General features: G+C 38.8%; 1 protein-coding gene across 3 annotated transcripts in view; it reads right to left on the bottom strand.

The window, feature by feature from the left end:
* The window catches only part of mib2 (mindbomb E3 ubiquitin protein ligase 2), a 95,188-nt gene that overhangs the window by 48,359 nt on the left and 25,112 nt on the right, over window positions 1-21,717 (bottom strand). For all 3 annotated transcript variants that reach the window (XM_036578930.1, XM_036578931.1, XM_036578929.1), the window contains exons 2-3: window positions 13,251-13,655; window positions 8,739-8,910 (exon numbers count right to left, since the gene is read on the bottom strand). In XM_036578930.1, coding sequence (XP_036434823.1) covers window positions 8,739-8,910; window positions 13,251-13,655 — 577 coding nt within the window. The remainder of the gene's footprint in view (window positions 1-8,738; window positions 8,911-13,250; window positions 13,656-21,717) is intronic.

The following is a 21,717-nucleotide window of genomic DNA, read 5'->3' as shown; positions in this document are numbered from 1 at the left end:
ACTGGTCTTAACATTTTTTATTAATTAATTTTCCCCTTATAGTGCAGTTACTGAACAGTAAATACAATAGAAGAAATCAACCTCAACTCTAATTTCTTCTGTTACTGTTGAACTTCATCATCTGTCTGTAAAGCACTTTGATCTGCCACTAATATGAATAATGCTCCAGAAACAAAGTTATTATTATTGATTAGCTCTGTTAAACTGAATTGAATTTGAAATATTGATTACAAATGACTAAATTCCTAGTAAATCAAACTTCACAAAGCCAAGTCATGTACTATGACATTGTATTTTTGCCATTTTGCCCAGCTCTACTTTCACATTTAGGAGTTTAGGCCAAAAAGATGGACAACATAAACAGTTTTAGTTCAGTTTATTCAATTTAGATTTACAGGGAATATGCAAGTTTAGCCAACTTTTAGCCAAGATTGCTTTTGTTTTAGCCATAATTTTAAATTAGCCTTAAAACAGCCAAGTGTAGTGCAATTTCTTAAATATACAGGCAGCTCATTCCAAGTGCTCTTACTGAAAAAGCTGACTGTCCAAAATAACATCTTCCTCATAGGCATCACAACATCTCCTCTGGTCTCTGATCTAGCAGATGTATTTTCAGCTTAATGAAAGCAGTTAGAGGAAAAGCCAAACCTGCACTTATAAATAAGACACGCATTTACAAATGTAATTTAGTTATCCCGGTTTAATAAGCTGTGATTTTTTAAAAGCAATGATGGCAACTACCTGACTTTCTATCAAACACATTAACAGCCTGATAATAAACTGACTGTATAGATTTAAGTATTTAAGAGCTCAAGTAGTCAGTAGTCAAATGTTGCTGCTTCAATGGTTAAAAAAATTCTAATATATCATAACATTTACTACTTTTTTGATTTGGAATCTATTAAAATACCAAGATATTTGCACTCAGATGCCACTTTAAGGTTTTCCCCTGAAATAGTTTTATTGAATTAAGGTGAAATGACATCAAATCTGAATGCCAAAATTATTAGTTGAATGCTAACACTAGCATGCTCATGTGAAAGGTTTAATTCCAAAATGCTATATATTTATAACAATTTTGAATATAATGAGTTTTTTTAAAAGAATAATGGTGTATAATGGAAAATATTATTATTTCTCTAATTTAGGTGTTTTTTATCATAATATAGCACTGATATTTCTTCTAAGTATAAAGCCCATTCTCAAAAACATTTACCATGAAAAGATAAAAAAAAAACTTTAATGTGGTCTATAATGCATTGGAAAGAAACCCTTCATGTGCTTATTATTTGTAGTCAATATTGTACTTAAGTCAACAATATTTAACAACAAGTGGTAACTGAAAGATTTCCAATAAACAGGGGCATCACAGCCAGATGTGCTGATCCTTAGCCATAATCGTCTTGGGATTTTCTAAAAATTCACTGTCAAACACAAGCACAGGGCCTGCTTGGAACAATGTACACATGATAGAGGCCCATGCAGAGTTACTATATGCTTACCCACTGACACGCTAGATTAACCTGAAGCAGTTGGTGGTCAGCACTACTACTGTAACGTGACTGGTAAGACCACCGCGGGAGGTCTATTTCCAGGAGTAATGGAAGGGGATGGATTCTCAGAGAGGCTGCTGGGTATCACAGGATAGGGATTAGCAGGTAGCAAACGTGACATCAGCTAGCTAGCTGCGCATCCGAGCCGATTAGCAAGCTGGGGGTTGTTTTGTTTCCTTTCCTTTCCTTGGCAAACATATGGGGAGGCCATATGCTGCCAGCCCAACACAGACACTTACCTCAGAGGACAAATGTGCCCACGCAAGGTGATAAACATAGGTACATGCAACATTGACACCTGCCTCACTGTACATACTTCAAATTCTGGGTTTGGCCAAAAGCAGACCTAAGTTTGCTCTTGTGTTGCTGGCCAAAGGTAGACATAAGTATGTTCTTGTATGTCTGGCCAAAACCAAAAGCTATCAGCTTGATTTTAGCATTGACAGATAAACTAAGATACCAGTTATCAATCAAATGGAACAGCAATAACCCTCCCTGACAGAAATTCTTTTTACTACGTTGAAAATATCTACAATTTATCATGAGCTCACATTGTGAATAGAAACACTGGCTAAGGCTAGTTTCAAAATCGCATTACTGATTGTGTGCACCAAAACCTTTAAACTCCTCTAGAAGTCCTATTCCTACTGCACTCCAGGTGTTAGTTCAAGTGTGCGCGAGATAAATGAGATTTTAAGACAAAACCTCCTAAAGCTGCCCACCGCCTGCTCCTTCTCTCAAGAAAGAGCAGAGCAAATCGGATACAACAGGCCAATACCGCATTCTATCTCTTTCTTGCAAATTACCCCCATTAACTTCTAACTTTATCAAAGATGGACATGCGCCAAAGACAGACAATTCAATCTCATCTACATTCCTGACAGTAGGATAAGATTTCCTGCTAAGTGAGGTTTGGAATCCTTGATAACATAGCTAACTCAATTTCTAACGAACCACAAGTTTTTCCATGTCATTCTTCACTCCTTCACAAAAAAGATAAAGGAAATCTCTACTGCCTCTTCCAGTTGAGGCTCTCATGGAAAATACAGTATATTAGAGCTTGTAGTAAACAGATGTTTCTTGTCCTACATGTTCTCTACAACATAAACCAAACAAGAGCTGTTAAATTGAAGAGTTTGTTCAAAAAAACAAAGTTGCAAGTTTGAATGAACCATTGCCTTTATTTGTTCTGGTGCCTGAGGAAAAAGTTTTTCTACACTAGCTGTGTGTTGTGTGTAGTAGCGAGAAAGAGTGATTGTGACTCTTGCATGATGTTCTTCCATTTCATGCTCAGCACTGGGAAATTTTTCACAGTCATGGTGGATTTTGAACTGGAGTGGGGAAAGCTCTCTTCTGTTTCATAACCGCTGTGTCGTACAGCTCCTGTTTGCCAGGTGCATTGCTTTGGCTAAAGAAATAATGAAATAACTTTCTTGAATTGTGCTTTTTCGCACTAGGGCTGCAACTAACAACGATTACTATAAACGGTTCATCTACTGAATATTTTTTAAATTAAGTGAGAAATAAAATTAAATAATGACACAACACCATCAAAATATTACATTGCTTTTGTTTACATTAAAGTTTGAGATGTGTATTTTTAGTATTTTTGTATATATTTTTTTGTTTTGATTATTATCTGATTAAGTGCACAACTTTAACATTCTAAAGGGCTCCAAAAACAGATTTAATATTGTTCCGTGCACTGTTTTTATTCTTCTTGCAACAATTGGGTGGCATTAGTCTGGAACCTTAATGTTTCCTTATTGAACAGCTACCTCAGTATGGTATTCATTTCTTAGTAATACATATTAATTTTTCTGTTATTTTACAACAGTAGCGAACCATGACTATTAGAGATAGGCCTTCAATTTGGATGAATGAATGTCAAAAGATGAGAAGAATGATACAAAAACAAGGAAAAAATAACCTCTACAATACAAAAAACAACTTCTGCCAGCACCCCTATGTGGTTTCTAATAGTATGGTGTTGAATATAAACATTTTTTGGCCATTTTAAGCTTGTAAAAGACATTTCATATATTTTATCTGAAGCTTGTAACAGACATTAACACATATTTAACCTTGTATGTAGCGGTTTTACAGTAAACATTTTAACAAAGAGTCCTGGTATAGAGCTACCGCTGCAGTCTTCCATTTCCAACAATTGAGTTGTTAAGACTACTGCTCATATTCACAGTCAGCGATGTATATAGGACTTGCAGAAAGCTTTGAGTAACTCACAAAAATGGTCCTGTTCATTAGCATTCAAAACTTGAGTCCGCTGTTACTTCCTAATTATAGTTAATCTATTGTGCAAGGCCTTCTGTGCAGCTCCTGAAGTCCTGACTAATGAGAGGGCTCACTTAGCCGATGTAGATACCATGGGAAGTAGAAGCCTGTTTGGATAATTTCCCATTGGGAATTTCAAGACTTTAAACCTTTTTCCTGTAACAAAATGTAACAGTGCAGTAAGAGTATTACTACAATACCTACATAATTTAAATACAACAAACCTGATGATTTTCACACACATACACACACATACATACACACACACACACACACACACACACACACACGCACATTTTCTAAGCCGCTTATCCTTCTGGGTAGCGGGGGTGTTGGAGCCTATGCCAGCTTTCATTGGGCGAAAGGCAGAAAACACCCTGGACAGGTCTCCAGTCTATCACAGGGTACATGATGATTCTATTAAATGAAAAGAAACTGAATATTACAGACTTCATTAGGATTTCTCTAAAGGTCTAGAAAGCTCTGAGCATTCCCCACTGATTTCCACCAAGCCATCTTGAAAATGAAATAACTGATTAAAATCAACGCAAGGAAGAAAGACTTCATGCCAGAGAGAGCCATTAAGAGGAGGACAGGCTGCACTACAAATGAAAAGGCCCATAAAATCCTTCTCTGCTTTCCATTCACACCTACACTGCGGTACTCATAAAAATATGAGCCCAAATGTTCTACACATGTAAGTGTGAATTTCCATTTACAACATGTCCAGTCTTCCCCTGGTGAGCACAATTGCTTTCATTTATCAGTGCATGGATGCAAAAAAAGTGATAACAGAGGGAGAGAGTCTGCGAGAGGACACTGAGAGCTGTTGTGCAAGATAAAGGAATGAAAATAGCAGCGTAAAAAGATCTATAAAAAGGTGAGATTGAGAGAGAGCTGTGGTTTCTCTTTTAGCTTTTGTAAATTAATCTCAACATATCATGTAGCCAAAAATGGTTCTAGCGTGTAGCTGGCCACCAGCGAGCTTGGAATAGCTGAGGAATAAGTGGTCTGTTTACAGTAGGAGCCATCAATCAGAGTAAAATGTATACGAGTTCATTACAACAGGACACAATACAAACACAAACTAACTGTGACAAAGACAGGCTTAACAGCAGCTTTGGTCCGGTAATGGAATTGTGTTCAGTGATCTTGTTTATAGACAGTGTCAAGTGTTTTGCTGTTGATGGAAAAAGCAACATCATTTACAGAGAGAGATGAGGGAGAGGGAGAAGCAGCGAGGACATGACAGACTTGTCAGCCATCCAAAATTAATCAATAAGCTGTTCTGCCACGGAGATTGGTAAAAAATATACAATCAGAAATTAAATTAAGCATTTTGTCTGGCTCTAAATCTGAAACTTTGAAAGGTGACTGGGAAACTAATGTCCAAATGTATCCAGACTTCTAATTCAGTCAATTCAGGTACAGGAATTTAAGGTGCACCTACCGCTGATGCAGGCATTCAATTGCTGAAGCAGGCTTGTGTAATCTCCATAAAAAAGCACTGCCAACAGAATGGGATGCTCGGAATCAACCGCACATAAGCCTAAGGTCACCATGTCCAACGCCAAGTGCCGGCTAGAAGGGTACAAAGGCTCCCAGTACTTGTTTGTAAAACAGTGGAACCGTGTTTTCTGGAGTGATGCAGCTCCATCCAATACCTCTGGGATGACCTGGAGTCATGTTTATAATCCAGAACTAATAAACAACTAACATCATCAGCACCTGACCTCACTAATGCTCTTGTGAATGAATGCAATCAAGTCCTCAGAACAACGTTCCAACATGTAGTTCAACCTTCCCAGAGGAGTAGAGGGTTTTACTGCAGTAAAAAAAGGGGGTGACACTAATAATACCCTTGATTTCGGAAGATGAGCAGGTGTCTACAAACTATTTGACATATAGCAAGAATGATAAGTTGATGTGTCCATTGCTATTTTTTGAATTATTTCTTTGCAAAGAGTTTGTAGTAACACTTTATTTGAACCCTGAGATCAGAGATCATGACGACAATTACTGGTAATAGTAACATGACACAAGAGGTGCATGAAAATTGTCATTATAACATAATACTTAGTCATTTTGACGTTACACAGTATGCATCACAATATTCAATTTTTCTGAGGTCTGATAAGTTGGAGCAGACAGAATGCTCACAGAGTGCCAGTCTTAAAAAATATTATCAAAAACTATGAATACAATGATTTTTATTCAACAATTCACAATCCATGCTGCACTACATACAGTTAAACAGGATTAATCATGCTCTCTTTTTAGGGAAACATGCAGTTGGTCAGTGTTGTTTAAGTACTGACGATGTTCACAAAAAAATATATTAATATATATCAGAAAAGGCATACTGTTACACAATTTGACACAAATAATCATGATGACGACAAATATTATCATATTTCCGAGTTCTATGTGACACTGTTATATTACTGGACATAATCTATCATGATAACTCATGACAACGTCTGCTATGTTTATGGCATGGTTATGTCAAATGTTATCTCATAGGGTTCAAGTAAAATGTTAACAAGTTCACTAAGGTGACATATATGAATGAATAAAATGACCAAAAATAGTTGAAAATCGTTAAAAATCATTACACATTACTCAGTTCAAATAAGATGTATGCTAAGGGGCTCCTGTCCTAGCTCTTGTACATGGCTCTAGTGCAGGACATAATACAACTCCCAAGGAATTCGGTCACACCTGTGTGGTGTTCACAAGCTGCCCAGGTGCTAATTTGCATGCCACAGGTGAAAAATTTCACTAAAACCACAAGGTGAGCATTCCTTAAGATTTATAAAATGCTCTCTAAATGCTTCAAAAATTAGTTGATGCTCAGAAGCACCTGGTGGTACTGTTTTGTGTGAGGTATATGAGCATAAGGTCATCATTAATTCAAAGGTATAAATAAATAAATAAATATATAAACAGCTGCACCCATTTTTTAATTATGCCATCCAGCTTCTAGCAACAAAGGCATTTTCCCTTTAGGATAAGCTTATTGAATGGGATGCCTCTAACACACAACAGCGAAAACAAAGGGTCTTTACAACTTCACAGTCTGCTACATGCTTTGCTTACAACAGGCAAGCACACATCAAATATATATGTTTGCACAGTGCAAGACTACAGAACATCCGCAGTAACTACACTGTGTTTCTTTCTACTGTATCCTAAGATACGTGCACCGCCCCTAAGCATCAAATTGCCTTCACATTAGTAGAGGGTGATATGGCCAAAAATTTATCTCATGATACAATTAAAATGATGGTTTCGGTTGTCACAATGCCCCCCCCACTCTGGGCAGACTCCATTTGGACCTGCCCTATTCTGCATTGTTTCACTCTGGCTCTACCCTGGCTTCTCCCCCTGGAGCGTCAGCACATGGACGGTCCCATTTTTTATTGTCACACCCCCCCTTAAAGCTCTGCTCACTATTTACCATGCTCATCTGTGACTCATTTAATGGACATTAGCTCACATATATATATATACCCCTTTGTTTAATCTTGGACTTTGCAAAGTCTCTGTATTCATCCATAAGCTCTGAGCCATGGACTTCTGTGCTTGACTCTCGCTTTGTTCCTGGATTTTTAATAATAGATTTGCCTGTGATGTTGCCTGCCTGTTTTCTGACCCCTGTCTGTGATGACTATGAGTTTTGGACTGTCCCTAATAAAGCTTTACTGTGCCTGCTTATGACTCCAATTCTTTACATCGGTATATATGTTTTCAAATAAAACCATTTTAGATGCTTAAGTATACTTATTTTTGCAGACTGACAGTGGCTTATAATTCTTGAATGTCCCTTCACCTTTTAATGCATTTTTACCAAATAGTCTGAAATAGTTTTATCATGAAAAATGGTAAAAACAAACCTGAATAATATACAGATACATCTATGTCAATGCTGCTTTCTCACAATAACCCTCCAGACCCAGCAAATGTTATTTTATGTTTGAATTTCTACATGTTTAAAGCTGGGTTTTTTGTCACCAGCCTTTTGTTTAAATTTTCCAATCTACCTTAAATGGAGCAGTAGTTACATTATAGACGTGCGCAGGCACCAGGATGTAACTGCTGCACCATTTAGGGAGGAACGAGAAATCTGAATAAGAAGCCAACTTCAGCTTCGTCAAGTTTCTCAAGTCATTTGTTTCGTACTCATGCCTCTGACTGTCAGAGATTGCCGGAATTTGGAAAATATTAGTCATTCACGCTTTAGGAACAGCTGGTTTGTTCTGCACACAAGGCCTGACCATGGCGTCATCTGACGCAGCTGATAGTCAGGCAGCTCAAAAACAAAATGGACTACTTCAAATGTAGCAAACAGACAGCGGGAGGTGATCGAGGGTTGGCTACATTTTTATTTGAACCACTTGCATACATGGGTTTGCGCTGTTGGTATTTCACGTTATATGTGTATTTGCGACATACTGGTATAGCAAAACGGTTATGACAAAAGTCATAACTGAGGAAGAATTTAAAATGGTATACTGTACCAACCGGCATACTGTCCAGTCCTACGTCATGTGGTGCTTAAAATGGTGCAACTGAATTAACCATGGTTTATATAATAGCATGCTACGTTTGTTGGGAGAATGAGGAGAACAACCTGACATTCAGACAGTGCTGGCGGGAACAGAGAGGTTTAGAGTTTAGCCATGCGGAAGAGTGATTCAGAACAGAGAGAGACAGAGAGCGCAAGAGAGTGAGAGAAAGAGAGAGAGAGATATAGAGAAAGCTAGAAAGAGAGAGAGATACAGAAAAAGCTAGAAAGAGAAGGAGGGGAATATAGGCAGCTGAGAAGAGAAGAGAAGAGAAGAGAAAAGAGAAGAGAAGAGAAGAGAAGAGAAGAGGGTTTGGTATACTCACGGCTGCGAGTGTGCAGTCTCGTAGCGCTCAAAGGCATGCGAGAGGTCGTGTTTGTTGTTCATGTAGCAGTGCGTACACAGGTCGTAGTCAAAACACACCTTACATTTCCAACGCATTCCCATTATGCCATGCTTCTTACAGCTGTCACAGATGATGTTTGAGTGGCGGACACCTAGAAAGAGGAGCAGGTACACAAAAAGCCGAATGAAAAAAAACAATGAACAGCAACTGCGTGAAAAAATTCAAAGACAATCTTTGTAAATTAAGAACAATTTGATTCAATTCCATAGAATGAACTGTGATTAAATCCAGCACCTCAAGCTTCTTAAAAAGGTCTATATCATGAAAAACTGAACTTTCTCTACTTTTCTTAAATAAAATATTTTAATGTAGTACCATTCACTCACTATACGATCCACATGTGGAAACTAAGCTGCAACAATAGCCCGTTTTTCTGATGTCACCGCAACCAATATATCCGACTATTCAGCCTACAGCAGTTTAGCTCCGGCCATACATATTGAAGTTATAAGGAGGTTTTTTTTTTTCCAAATAAAGAAGTTTGAGTTCACTGCAGCATACAGACTACTGCTCAGACAGATAAAGAGCACTGAAGCAAAACCATGAAATGTACTTTACTTACAGTATACAGAAGCGTTTTTCTGATGTGGAACAAAACCCGCTCTTCTCCACTGCAACGCTACTTGATCCAAGCTAACTAATGTAACATAGCTAGCTATTGCACCTCATTTAAAATCACCTAGATTTAAATGATTTAACTGTTATAGTACACTACCCTTGTGTACACTGACAAACAACTACTTAATGCTAAGTAGGTAGCACAGTATGTATCTGTATCAGTAAGTACTAAATAACATGTACTTGGTCTGAACAAAAGGTAAATAGCAGCCACTGTTTTCTTTTTATGCTCTCTTTTTAACAGATGACTGAAACGGTTAGACTACCACTGGTATTTGCAGTCAGTGACGTATCACGGACTTTCAGAAGGCCTAGTGTGAGGTTTTTTCTCACGAAACGTGAGAATTGTGAATGTCCCAATAAATTTAAACACTCAAAGAACATCTGTGACTGGTTAAGACACTGACAACACACTATAAAACATTCAGTGATTGGTGATAGGCTATTTTTGCATAATGCATTCTGCTTCTGTATCAGTACTGCCAAGACTTATGTTGTGATAACCATCAAGGAACGATATATCATGCAGCCCTAAAGTGAAATCAAATTTTCTTAAAACTGTTGTTTTGATTACGCTTCCTCATTTCTTGAATAAGGAGTTGATGCCAGTTTCATAGGTACTAATTACAAAGCTGATTTCGGTTCTTCATTTACTGAATACCGCAACGTTTCACACTTACACAACAGCTTGGACTGAAGTGGGCCTAATCTCGGTCAACCCCTCAGCTCCAAAATGTGACTACACAAAATTTCCACAATTACAGCTCCAGTATGGGAAATAAAGGATGATCTGGTCTCTGCTCTCCTGCTGAGCTCATGAACAAGGTTTCAAAACTTTGATTCTAACGAATCAAAGAATTGCATGGATTTACTGTAGACACTTAAAAAGTGGCTAAATCTATAACTGGCCTCATTCTGAAGACACGACCAAGTAACACGAGTGTACAGGGACTAGTTATTCTCGGACATTTGAGGAGAAGAGAGCTGCTCTCGGTCGTGACGAGCCCATGAGGCGAAAGGACTTGAAACAGTCAGAGCCCAAACAGTGCTGCATTCACTTAAAGGAGCTGGCTAATGAGCAGAGCTGTTGCCCTTTAGGAACGCGTCGCTTCTGAAAACTCTGAGTCTCACTCACTCTTTCCCATGCTCTTTCGCTCCATTAATCTGAAGCATATCATTTGAGGCAGAAGAATGCTGCTTTTAATGAGGCGGGGGAAAAAGGCATCTCCGTTTAGCAGTAAGCGTTTTACTTGGGTATAAATACAGATGGGCCCTCGGTGGCTAAACCGCTCAGACTGAGAGAGAGATGGATAAAGAGAGAAATGAATAAGTAGACAGAGACATTGCAGCTAAAGGCTTTATCTGCATCATGCAAGTTAACCTGCTGCTGTGGGCAATCATAACCCACAAGTGCTTACACAGTACAGACCTGCACCACTGGAGGGAGCGAGAGACAGCAGGTGTGTTCAGACAGACAGGGATTAACAACAAAGAAAATCACCCAGGCTCCGGGCATAACGAGCGCTATAAGCGATGGCATTTCTTCCGTAGAGGATTGAGATGTGAGTGAAAGAACAAGATGAACAGGGTTCCCAGTCACCTAAACCAGAGCCTGTTTCCAAAACCTTCATGTTTGGTTCTGTCAAAGGGACCCAAAGCAATTTGTGGTTTATCAATCTATGCTCTTGTTAAGCTCCTAGACTCCTAGTTGTGCCGCCAGATCATTGGGGAATCATAATTACAATTCCACTCCCTCTGAAAAAATCAAAACATTTCATTTATGACTCTGTTGAGTGTGCACTACATCCCAACAGATGTCCCAGCAAGCCTGGACAATTAAATGACAAAGACAATAATCAAAAGTGATGCACGGAAAAGAAAATTCTCAGCCAAAATGGAAACCAAAGTTCAGGACACAGTCTGCCAAAAACCAAAACCGAAAGCTGTAAAAAGCTGACAATAAATTAAAATGTAAAACATAAAACACAAAACACAATGTAAAATAAACAAATTATTAAAAATGTAAAATAAACATACTAAAATTATTACAGTATGTGCCATGGAATCTAAATGTCCTCAACCACAGAGAACGGTTGGTCATACAAGGCAATGAATTTCTAACGAAGAAGAATGAAGCTTCTTATTTGAATTTTCCGTTCCACCTTAAATGGTGCAGTAGTTACATGGAACATGTACATGCAGTTTCTTGTACATGTAACTGCTGCACCATTTAAGGCAGAACAGAAAATCTGAATAGGAACTTTTGCTCTGTCGTTTGTGATCTGTTTGGCATTTCATAAACTGAGGCTACAGATAGCGTTAGCATTCTAGCAGGCAGTTTCCTGCTTCTGTTTTTGGCTGTATCCTACGTATCGAGCAGAATGTTGTGTTTTTTTCCAAGTGGTATCAAATCTGTAATGGAGAAGTTCTTAGATATGGCATCCTCTTGATACTTGACATAAGCAGTGTTAATAAATCACCTATCTAATGTCCTTCATAGAAACCTTGAAATAGTTCTGCACGGCCAACATTACTCCCTGCTGCTCAAACAGTTTGAACATGTCTGCGTAGACTGGTGATAAAAGTGAGGGGGGGGGGCATGTTTTAGTCACTCATGTTTTGCATTTCTGTTACCATTAAATGTACAGGTAAGGTCTTAAATTTTGAAACTCTTTTGAAGGCCTGTATAATCTTTGTCATTTCCAGTCAAAATATTAGGCTGTTTTTCTCTAAAATGTTTGCATCAAAATTTCAGCCACCAAAACTTTCCACCAACAACCAAGAGTACCAGTTTTGTCCAAAAGTTTTCATATCTAGCTATCAATTTTTTCCATATCGATAATGTGAACTCGAACCTGAAAATAATGACTATAGCAATCCGTTCCTCAATCTAGTATTAGCAGCTAAAATTTAACTTCTGATCCCCCCACTGCTTCCCCTACTGACAAAACCTTTTAGTGTTAAAATCACAAAGACTGGAAAGAACAAAATGACTTCTCATTTTGATGAATGATTTTTAACAAGGTAGAAAATGATAGTTTGATGTTATTATTTTGCCAAAAAAACATATTTAATCACTTTATTATTACAGTGTATGAGAGGCTTCTGCACTAGTTGCGTTTTGTACTGTTTATTTTTTGGGCGCTGCCAGCAGTATAAAACACAAGCACAGTGTGATACATCTTCAAAAAAAACATGGAATAGTTGCTGCATTTGTTTATATAAATGTGCATGTAAAATATGCACATTCATGTTTGCATTGGATGGTTATGTGTGCACAAATTATTAGTATTATTATTATTTTCTATTTGTATTACAGAAAATCCTGGTCATAGTTTTGGTTAGTTAACTGCATATCAAGCATTTCTTTTTAGGTTGTTAAACTATTACACTCAAATTTACACTCAATATTACCAGACGCGAGTTTGATCGTGTAGGTATGTCAAAGATAAGTTGATAAATCACAAAATCCTCTAAAATCTATGTGCACTCATTTTACGACCATTTTTACTTTGCTATTTTATTTAAACATACTTATTTCATGTTCTATTTGCAATAATTCATGAAAACTTTCAATACTGAACTTACAGAACTTCATATTGCACTTCCGATCTTTATGTTTGTTTCAGTGAAAAACTGTGACGGAAGCATGGATTGCAGGTTTAGAATTTGCACTTCTGCCACAATATTTTCACTGGTTTTAATAAGCTACAAGTAAGAAAAAACTGATGTGCAAGGTCAAAGACAATTTCATCCTGTATACTTCATGGAGACCAAGGAGGGTTAAACTGTCACTGTTCTAGAGGCACTTACCAATCTGTGCGTTGTCATAGAGCAGCAGGTCATACGCGCCCTGGTAGCCTGTGCGGTAGTTTGTGCGCGTGCCGCTGTCCCACTGCACCACCACAGTCTTGTCAGGTGTGGTGGTGCTTCCCTGGCGCCCCACCTCCACCACAGTGCCCACATGGCCCTCGCCATCATCTTGGTTGCCCCACTTCCAGTCGAAGCCGCGCACCACTCGCATACCCACCTCCATGGCGCCGTGGGCCGGGGGGCTGGCGCAGCCGGCCTCTCCGCTTCGTTTGCGGTGGGACCGCACGAGCGGAGCCGGATGTGGTGGGGCGGCGCCGGCTCCGCTGGGGCCAGCCGCGCGGGAGCGAGCCGGTGGGAGTGGGAGGGTGCCGAGTAGAGGGCTCTCTGGAGACAGGTCAGGGGTGACTGCAGAAAGACAGAGAGAGAACAGACAAACAGTTACAATGCTGAGCTGGAACACTGTGAAGAGCCAAGAGACAAGAAGAACTTTCCTGTCATGTATGACTACAGTGATCAGCAGGGCAAAAGCATTGTTACTTTTGTGAGAGAAAGTTGGCTATTATGGCATTTATCAGTGCGGCGAACACATTTGGATTCTGTTAGCATCAAAACTAGCATTTGTTAGATAGCTAATAACTGCCTTGACCATTTACCTAAATTAAATAGCGATCCAAAATGTTCTATAATGACAAACAGTTTTGCAAGAAAATAATATCAATACACCACAGCGTTTGTTCCCTGCCAGGTACATTTTAGCTAAAACCTGATTCAACTAGTCCACTAATTAAAAAGCCCTTCCTGAGTCATGGAGGTATTTCAGCAGTAAAACACAAAAAATGTGCAGGACACACGATAGTCCAGTGCCGAGACTGGGAACCATCAAATCGCTTGTTCCAGAAATTAATTAATGACCCATTAAATGATGTCAGCTCTGTGATGGGGCAAACTGAGAGGAAACTGTAGGCATAATTAGTTGGTTCACTAAATAAGAGTCAAAAATCTGCCCATAAATGTGCTCTTTCGTAGCAACTGTTGTGAGCGTTACAGAATGGTGGCAATAACCCTTTTCACCCTAATGAGAAATAGGAATGCATTTGGTTTTCATCAAAGTACAAAAATAAAAAAAAGACATTTTATTTGTATGAAAGGTCACACTCTGGATCTATCCTCCAATTTTTGCCAACATTCTGTCCCAAAAACACCATATACACATGACACATGGAAGTACAAAGCTGGGAGCATCATGATATGAGGCTGCTTCTCTGCAAATGCTACTGGGTCATTAAAGAAAACACGAATGGAGTGATGTAAGGGACATATGAGAGGATAATTTAATCTTATCAGCCAAGAAACTGAATCTGGGGAAAAGATGAGATATTTCAATAACACAAACAACCCAAACATACAGCCAATATAACATGCTAGTTTGTTTTTTTTTTTTAAGAAAGTGACAGTGCTTGCATGGCCAAGACAATCTCCTGACTTGAACAAATTTTGAAACTGCAAGACCACCAGAGGGGCCCTCGTATCCTTGCAGAACTGAAGACTGTTTGAAAAAAGAAATGGGCCAAAACAAAACCACAATTCAACTGCGGAAAGTTGACCTAAACTATAATAGCATGACAGGTAGTGATATGTAACAAGTGGTAAGAAGCCCATAACAGACAGTAGCATAATAATATATTACACCATTAACCTAATGAACAGTCCTTGAGTGGTATCTGTAAAGCTAGCTTGGCACGTTAGCCAGGCAACTTCAGGCTCAAAGCAAGTACCCACTGTGCTGAACAGTTCATTTGGATTCCGCTCAAGGGCACCTTAAAGTTAACTACTTAGCTTGCTAACTGACTCCAGCATCACATTATACAGTTGCTCTGAATATGACATTTTGTATTCCCATAGCCACACAGCATAAATAACACACAAAACTGAAAGCAATTTTGCTTGCACTAATTGAGAAAACACAAGAGCGTCATCAGATATGAAACTAGGCCAGCAAGACTCTGGCAGACAGAAGCAGACGTGATGCTGACAAGCTGACCTTATGACAAATATCAGTCCAGTCCGTTTTCCTTCCAGATCAGCGACCACACTGCTGCACATACAGTTGAGGAGACTTTCTCTACTGGAAGTAAAATAGTTCTCTGGGTCAGACAGCACTGACTGACCTAGTAAGCTCATCTTCCATCAGCAAATGCCTCACAAAGCCCACGGCGAAGGTTAGTGACCCGGCCTGAGCACAGATGGAACAGCTGGACAATGTGACACGCACATACATTCCCACATATTATATAAATGTATGTATTGAAACAGAGCTGCAACAGGGCCAGTTTATTTCACTGCGCTCCATGCTAAGTATTTCAACAGACACTATAACTGAAGATCGGTACAAAAGACACTGCAGTCTGACAATATAGGTCTCTCTTGCTCCTCTCTATTCCTTCTCTATTCAGCCTCTGTGGGTCTCTGAGGCCAAAGCCTTCAGTGGCAGGAACGCCCTCGTCATGGGGAGTTTAAACAGAGCAAACGCTGATTTTATCATCTTGTTACGCCGTCGCTGCACTGAGCTGGCTGCCCATACGTGACAGGCCACATCAGCTAACCGCGCGTGTGACTGTATGAAGAGAACAAAAAGCATGAATCTACTATTATTCAGGGCAGATGGACAGCTGACACATTCTCTCTAAAAGTCCTCAGTTCTAAACAGCAGGCGGTCCTTTTCTCATCTCGCAGCATCTCCAACACACAGACCCTGCCATTACACCCTGCCCACACACCCTGTCAAAGATTGTGTGAATGTGTCTATTCATTTAAAGGGAAAACTACATTTTCTTTGCTTTCCTGCTTTTTTGAAATGAAACAGTATGTAAACACTAGTAGTGGGCGCTGTAAACTGCTTGAAATTCTTCTTATGGTATGAGATTTGTCATTACTGCTATACTGATATGGCACAAAAATGCACAGATAATGCAACGTACATAATGTGCAAAACATGCAGAAGTCCCTCATCTAATGTGGAGGAAGTTAGTCCAGTTTGCTGTTGAAAGCGCAGACATCAGAATGTAATAGCCAGCTCTCTGTGTGCACTGCCTATGCCACCCCTTGCTGGGCCAGTAGCTTCAGACGATGCCATGGTCTCGAGTCTGGTCCACAGAATAAGCCGAAAGGCTCTATAACTTCTCACAGCTTCTAAAACTTACAGTGTGATTACCAAACTCCAGCAACGCCTGACAATTGTAGACGAAACTCCAGGATATGAGACAAATGAGTTTGAAATTTGGACGTAAAACAATATTTAGCACTGTTTTTGCCAGGCCACTGTGCGCTTTTGATAAATATGGCTTTCGAACTGCTATTCAAACTGAAGGGACATCCCAGAATAATATGCCATGGTACTTACCGAAACTGTGATATACATTCTTGGCCACACTACCCACTACTAGTAAACCATCAAAATTTCAAAACATACCATTCATTTTCCAGCCCATATGGTCGATATATGAAAATTAAGCTGCAAAAAAGCCCATTTTGAATCTATTATTTTGTGATGCCAAGAAAAACAACACTTTCACAAACATCCCCCTGTTTAGCGTCTAGCAGTTTAGCCCTGCCCATTCGCACCAGAGTTACAAGCAGTGTTTCACCCTGGATGCAGCAAAAACACAGAAGCCAATCAGAACAGAAATCATTTATATAAAATCATTAAACAAGGAGAAACATGTCAACTACTTGATGTTAGATATTAGGCTATACAAAAAAAGTCACATCATACCCAGGTAACACTAGGTAAAGATAAGGTAGTGAAAGATATTAAAATTGTAAACAATGTTTAAAGAAGAAAAAACAGCCAAATGCAGGGTAAATATTCCTACAGTTTTGAGACACACAGAGACATCAAGCGAGCTAATCAATGCATCTGATTCACAGAAGATATGGACAGCTATACATCTTCGAGTGTTTAGAATAAAACACTGAAATAACTCGCCAAGTCATCAATCCTGAATGAGATTTATGATCGCCTATCGAAGCTATTTCACCCACCCTGGAATTTGAACTTGGACCACTAAATTAGCAATGGAATATGAACTTGTCTATCCATTTAGTAAACTAAACTGACTATGAACACACATCGCCGAACAAAGATTTTAAAAGGTTTACATCTTGAATTTACTTCTGTATCATCGCTGCTATCTAGGTAAGCAAAAAACAGGTCAGACTCATCTTCCTCCAGATGAAAAACATTTGTTACAAACTGAAAATTGAAGTATTTTGATTAAAAATCAAACAAAAATGAACAAACACTTACAATTAAGATTAATTATGAACTATAAATATTAATGCCTTTGAGGACAGCACTGAGAAAGAGTATTCGAGTACTTCTTCAGAAACACCAGCGAGTATTCGCTGCCTGTAAAATGCTGCTTGGGCGAACCCTACTACTAGGCTAATAAGCCAGCTTCTGTTACATTAGTCATTGGATTAGTCTACATTTGTTTTCGTGTTAAATTCATGAATTGGTCCAGCTCCAAAAGCATATGGGGGGATTTACCCAGCAAGGGCAAATGGGGCTGGCAGCGTTTCCACTGGGAGTGTGCAGAATTAAGGCTTAGTCTGTTTTTCCCGGATTAATAACCGCAGGCAGCCGTTTGACATTCAGCCCAAAGGCGCATGATACAGCCAGAGTGCAAATCCACTTGCACCCGGTGATCCCAACTCCAAAAAACAAGAACCAGTGTCCTTCAGCTGTGTATATGCCCACAGCAGCCATTCATAAATTCTGCTGCCCTGAAACGTCTTCACATAAATGCTTTGGTGCTCTGATCGCAATAAATAACTTCATCAGACGACAGTCCAAACCTTACACAGTTTGAGTTTTTTTTTAAGCTTTTTTCAAGCTATGAAACAGAAATCTGCAGAAAAGCTTGGCAAGCCAGCAGTGAAACACTGATTCACAAATTTAATTGATGCATCACCCTGAAGTCCTGCCAATTCACCTGAATCATTTTCAGTGAATCACTTGTTTTAGAATTGATAATAAAAACCTTGCTATATTTTAGACATCATTACATCTTTTTATTAAGTATTTGATAACTTGTGTGGCTTCTGTTGTCTTCTGCACTTTACCAAAAGCTCTGCGTACTCTTTTTAATTTATGAATGCGTCTCTTTGAATGTTTACAAAAATAGATGTCTGTGCAATATTGCGTATTCATCAATGGCACCAATTTGAGATACAAATGTCAAAGAAAATGAGGGAAAAAACCCTCCTCTACGATAACACTAATTTCTGACCCTATGGGATTTTAGTAGTTTGTTAGTGCTACTTCAACAGCGATTTGCATGAACATTTTTATTTGGCTGTTCCAAATTAAAGACTTAAAGCTTCTAAAGGACATTTTGTGTTTTACTTGAAGCTTGTGACAGACAAATTAGCATACATTTTACCTTGTAGCCGTTTCACAGTAACTCTTTCAGTGGAAAGACCTGGTATAAAGCTCCCGCCACTGTTTTCTGTTTCTAACAAACTACTGGTTAGGCCATATTCACAGTCAATGACGTATCTGGGACTTCCAGAAGGCTTAGAGTGACCGTGTTTTTCTTACCAAACTGGTCCCTTTTGTTGGAAATCAAAAATCCCTGAAGGCCTAGAAGGCCCTGAAGATTCCTCTCTGGTATACATGTATGGTATGGGTGTCTCTGTGACTGTGTGTATGGTGGTCTATGTGACTGCACAAGTGTAAGATCTCAATTATATTATAAAACAAATGAATGGTCCTAAAATCTGATCTGTTAATGGACTTTAACACTGCTTGAATGGACCTCAGAGAGTACATCAACGAAGAACCTGGTTTTGTTTAAACTAAGGGGCTGACAAATTATTTTATTAAAAACTAGTCTAAAACTGAAGCATGCTAAACAGGATAAACTGCTCCTCCATTATAATTCACTGTTAGGCCTTGAAGTAAAGTAAATCGTTTACTGAATGATTCCCTCTAAACCTGTAACATAAAAAGTAAAGAATATGATATTTGATTGTTTTATAGGCTTCAAATGGTTAGATCTGCCTTCAACAGATCTGTTCTTATTTTTTCTCTCTGATATCTGATCCAGAAATTTTTTGCTGATATCAGCACAAATAGCAATACCTGGTACTGGATCAGTGCCATCTCTATTTAAGGAACATGCAATTTGTCAGAACAGTAAACTGGAATCTGAGATAGGCTGGTGCAGTTATAGCACAATCACAGAAAATGTGAGACATTCATTAGCTCATAATTAGAATTCATAACAAAGTCCTGGTTGTAATCTAGGGGGTGTACTTTTAATTGAGATACATTAATTTCCCTAATTGCTGTGGTTAAAACTGCCATTTAGCTTAGTATATAATTAAAAGTGCAACTCTAACACACATCATGCAATCTTGTTTCATTAACTGGCACCAAAAGCAAAAGCATCCATCTGTGGATGATGAAAGTTCTGCAGTACATTATAACACCAATGTTAAAATTACAATTCGAAAAAAAAATGAAGCTACATTCAAATTTTAAAAGCCAATCGTTCAGCAAAGACACTGAAAATGACTGCCAAATGTACAATGCTGGATTTGCCACAGAGATGCTCAGACGATGCACTGCTGTAGAACTACACTTGGATTTGGGGCAGGTCACTCACAGTCAAGCACACCGAGTAATTCAGCAGAGCTGTAGGATCGAGTAGACTTTAGGACTCCCTGCCAAAGGCTTCAGGCATTTTAGGACAGTTCTGCATCTCATGAGCATCGACAGACAAACACAGCAAATAATGACAGAGCTGTAGACAGCTACTCAATGATCAATCACATCACAGAGCCCACTGATCAAGGTTAACTGTAATGTTATACTAACCATTGTGTCCTTTTTGAAAGGTCATTAATTTTGGCCAAAGTTTACTGAAGCTAGGTGTCTTAAAACTGAGCAGCCAAAGTACAGCTCCTGCCTTTGGCCCAAAACACTCACTGCCTAGTCTAGAACACCTAAGGGCTGATTCTAATTTGATGGTCAATGACTGTCACAAATGCTGCCATGAGCAGACCTCGACACAGCTAACTCACGTGGACTATATCAATTCTAGAAAAAAATGGCCAACACTCATTTTTCACTGTTGAAGCGACGTTTACTGATATAAAAAAAGCCATGTAACATTCACGTGCATTACAATTTGCATGTGTTTAAAACACTTCAAGCCAGACGATTTCAAGAAAGTTTTGAAGGCTTTGAACAGCATCGGATTCAAACTATTTCTGTGGACACTCGGCAGTAACAAAAAACCTAAGCTGAGGCAGGCTGTCTGTAATAACTGAGCCAGCACAGCTTAAGAGAAATGCTTGATAATATTACAAAATGTTTGTCTCAGCTCAGCAGAGTTAAGTTAAATATTCTGAGGTAAACTTCTTTTTTATTCATAAGCTGAGCTCATAGACTCCAGTGTGTGCTTCTCTCTCGCGCTGCAGCTGCAGTCTCTCTTCTGTTGCTTCCAAATGAATTTAAAAATGATATGGTTTTCCGTTGATTAAGAAACAACAAAATATGAAGACACGTCACTCTACCACATTAAACTGCAACTAAAGCTGTGGCTAGTTCTGTTTTCCTGGATGGTAAGGATGCCTTTTCTATCATGAGTTTGAAGGAGGTTTGTTAGTGGATGGTTGTGGAGTGAGTTTGAAGGGGTTGAATGACTGATTGGGATTAAATGAATGGAAGAGTCATGTATCTGCAGTGATTCTTGGGAGATGAGTCTTCCCTCTGTTTAAACCAATCCTAAAAAGGTCACCTGTAAGTTCTTTCCTCAATATATTCTCTGAAATGCCTTTGATGTCAAAAAACACATTTTTAACCTGCGGCATGACGCAGCACCTTCTGACACTAAAAAGAGCAAAACATGACTGTTCGACTTTAACTAACTAGCCTAAGTGGCCAATGTCAGCCAACTAAAGGTAACATTAAGTTACATGTTGGTAAACAGAATGTCTTGTGGAAGAGGCAAATATTTCAGTAATATTAAATTCAGTGCAATAAAATTAATACTAGTTAGTCGTGCAAAATAGTACATGGGACGATGTTAAATCTGTTTTATGATGCTTTCATGACAATCATGTGTGCAACATCTAAAATCTGTAAAATATACAGTCATAAAATCACCAGCAGTCCAGTCATTAATGCCAGCCATAGTGCTTAATGTAGAAACCTTTAGCCAGTAATGTGTGAGATTAGGCCTAGGCAGACATGCTCCATTCACAAATAGAATTTCCCCCTTAGGAAAAAAAAATAAGATATTACAACCTAAATTTGAGAAAACAAAAAAGGTGACAAGTTGAATATAAATAAAAGTTGTTTCCCCTTAAATGCCATGCATGCACATGACTGAAAGTCAAGTAGAATGCCTCTTTGTCCTAAATGGTTATTTTTATAAATAAAATTATTTAAATTATT

Source organism: Colossoma macropomum, unplaced genomic scaffold (genome assembly GCF_904425465.1).
Source record: "Colossoma macropomum unplaced genomic scaffold, Colossoma_macropomum, whole genome shotgun sequence".
NCBI lineage: Eukaryota > Metazoa > Chordata > Actinopteri > Characiformes > Serrasalmidae > Colossoma > Colossoma macropomum.
The sequence above is the reverse complement of the archived record's forward strand: the minus strand, read 5'-3'. Positions and strand labels throughout refer to the sequence as shown.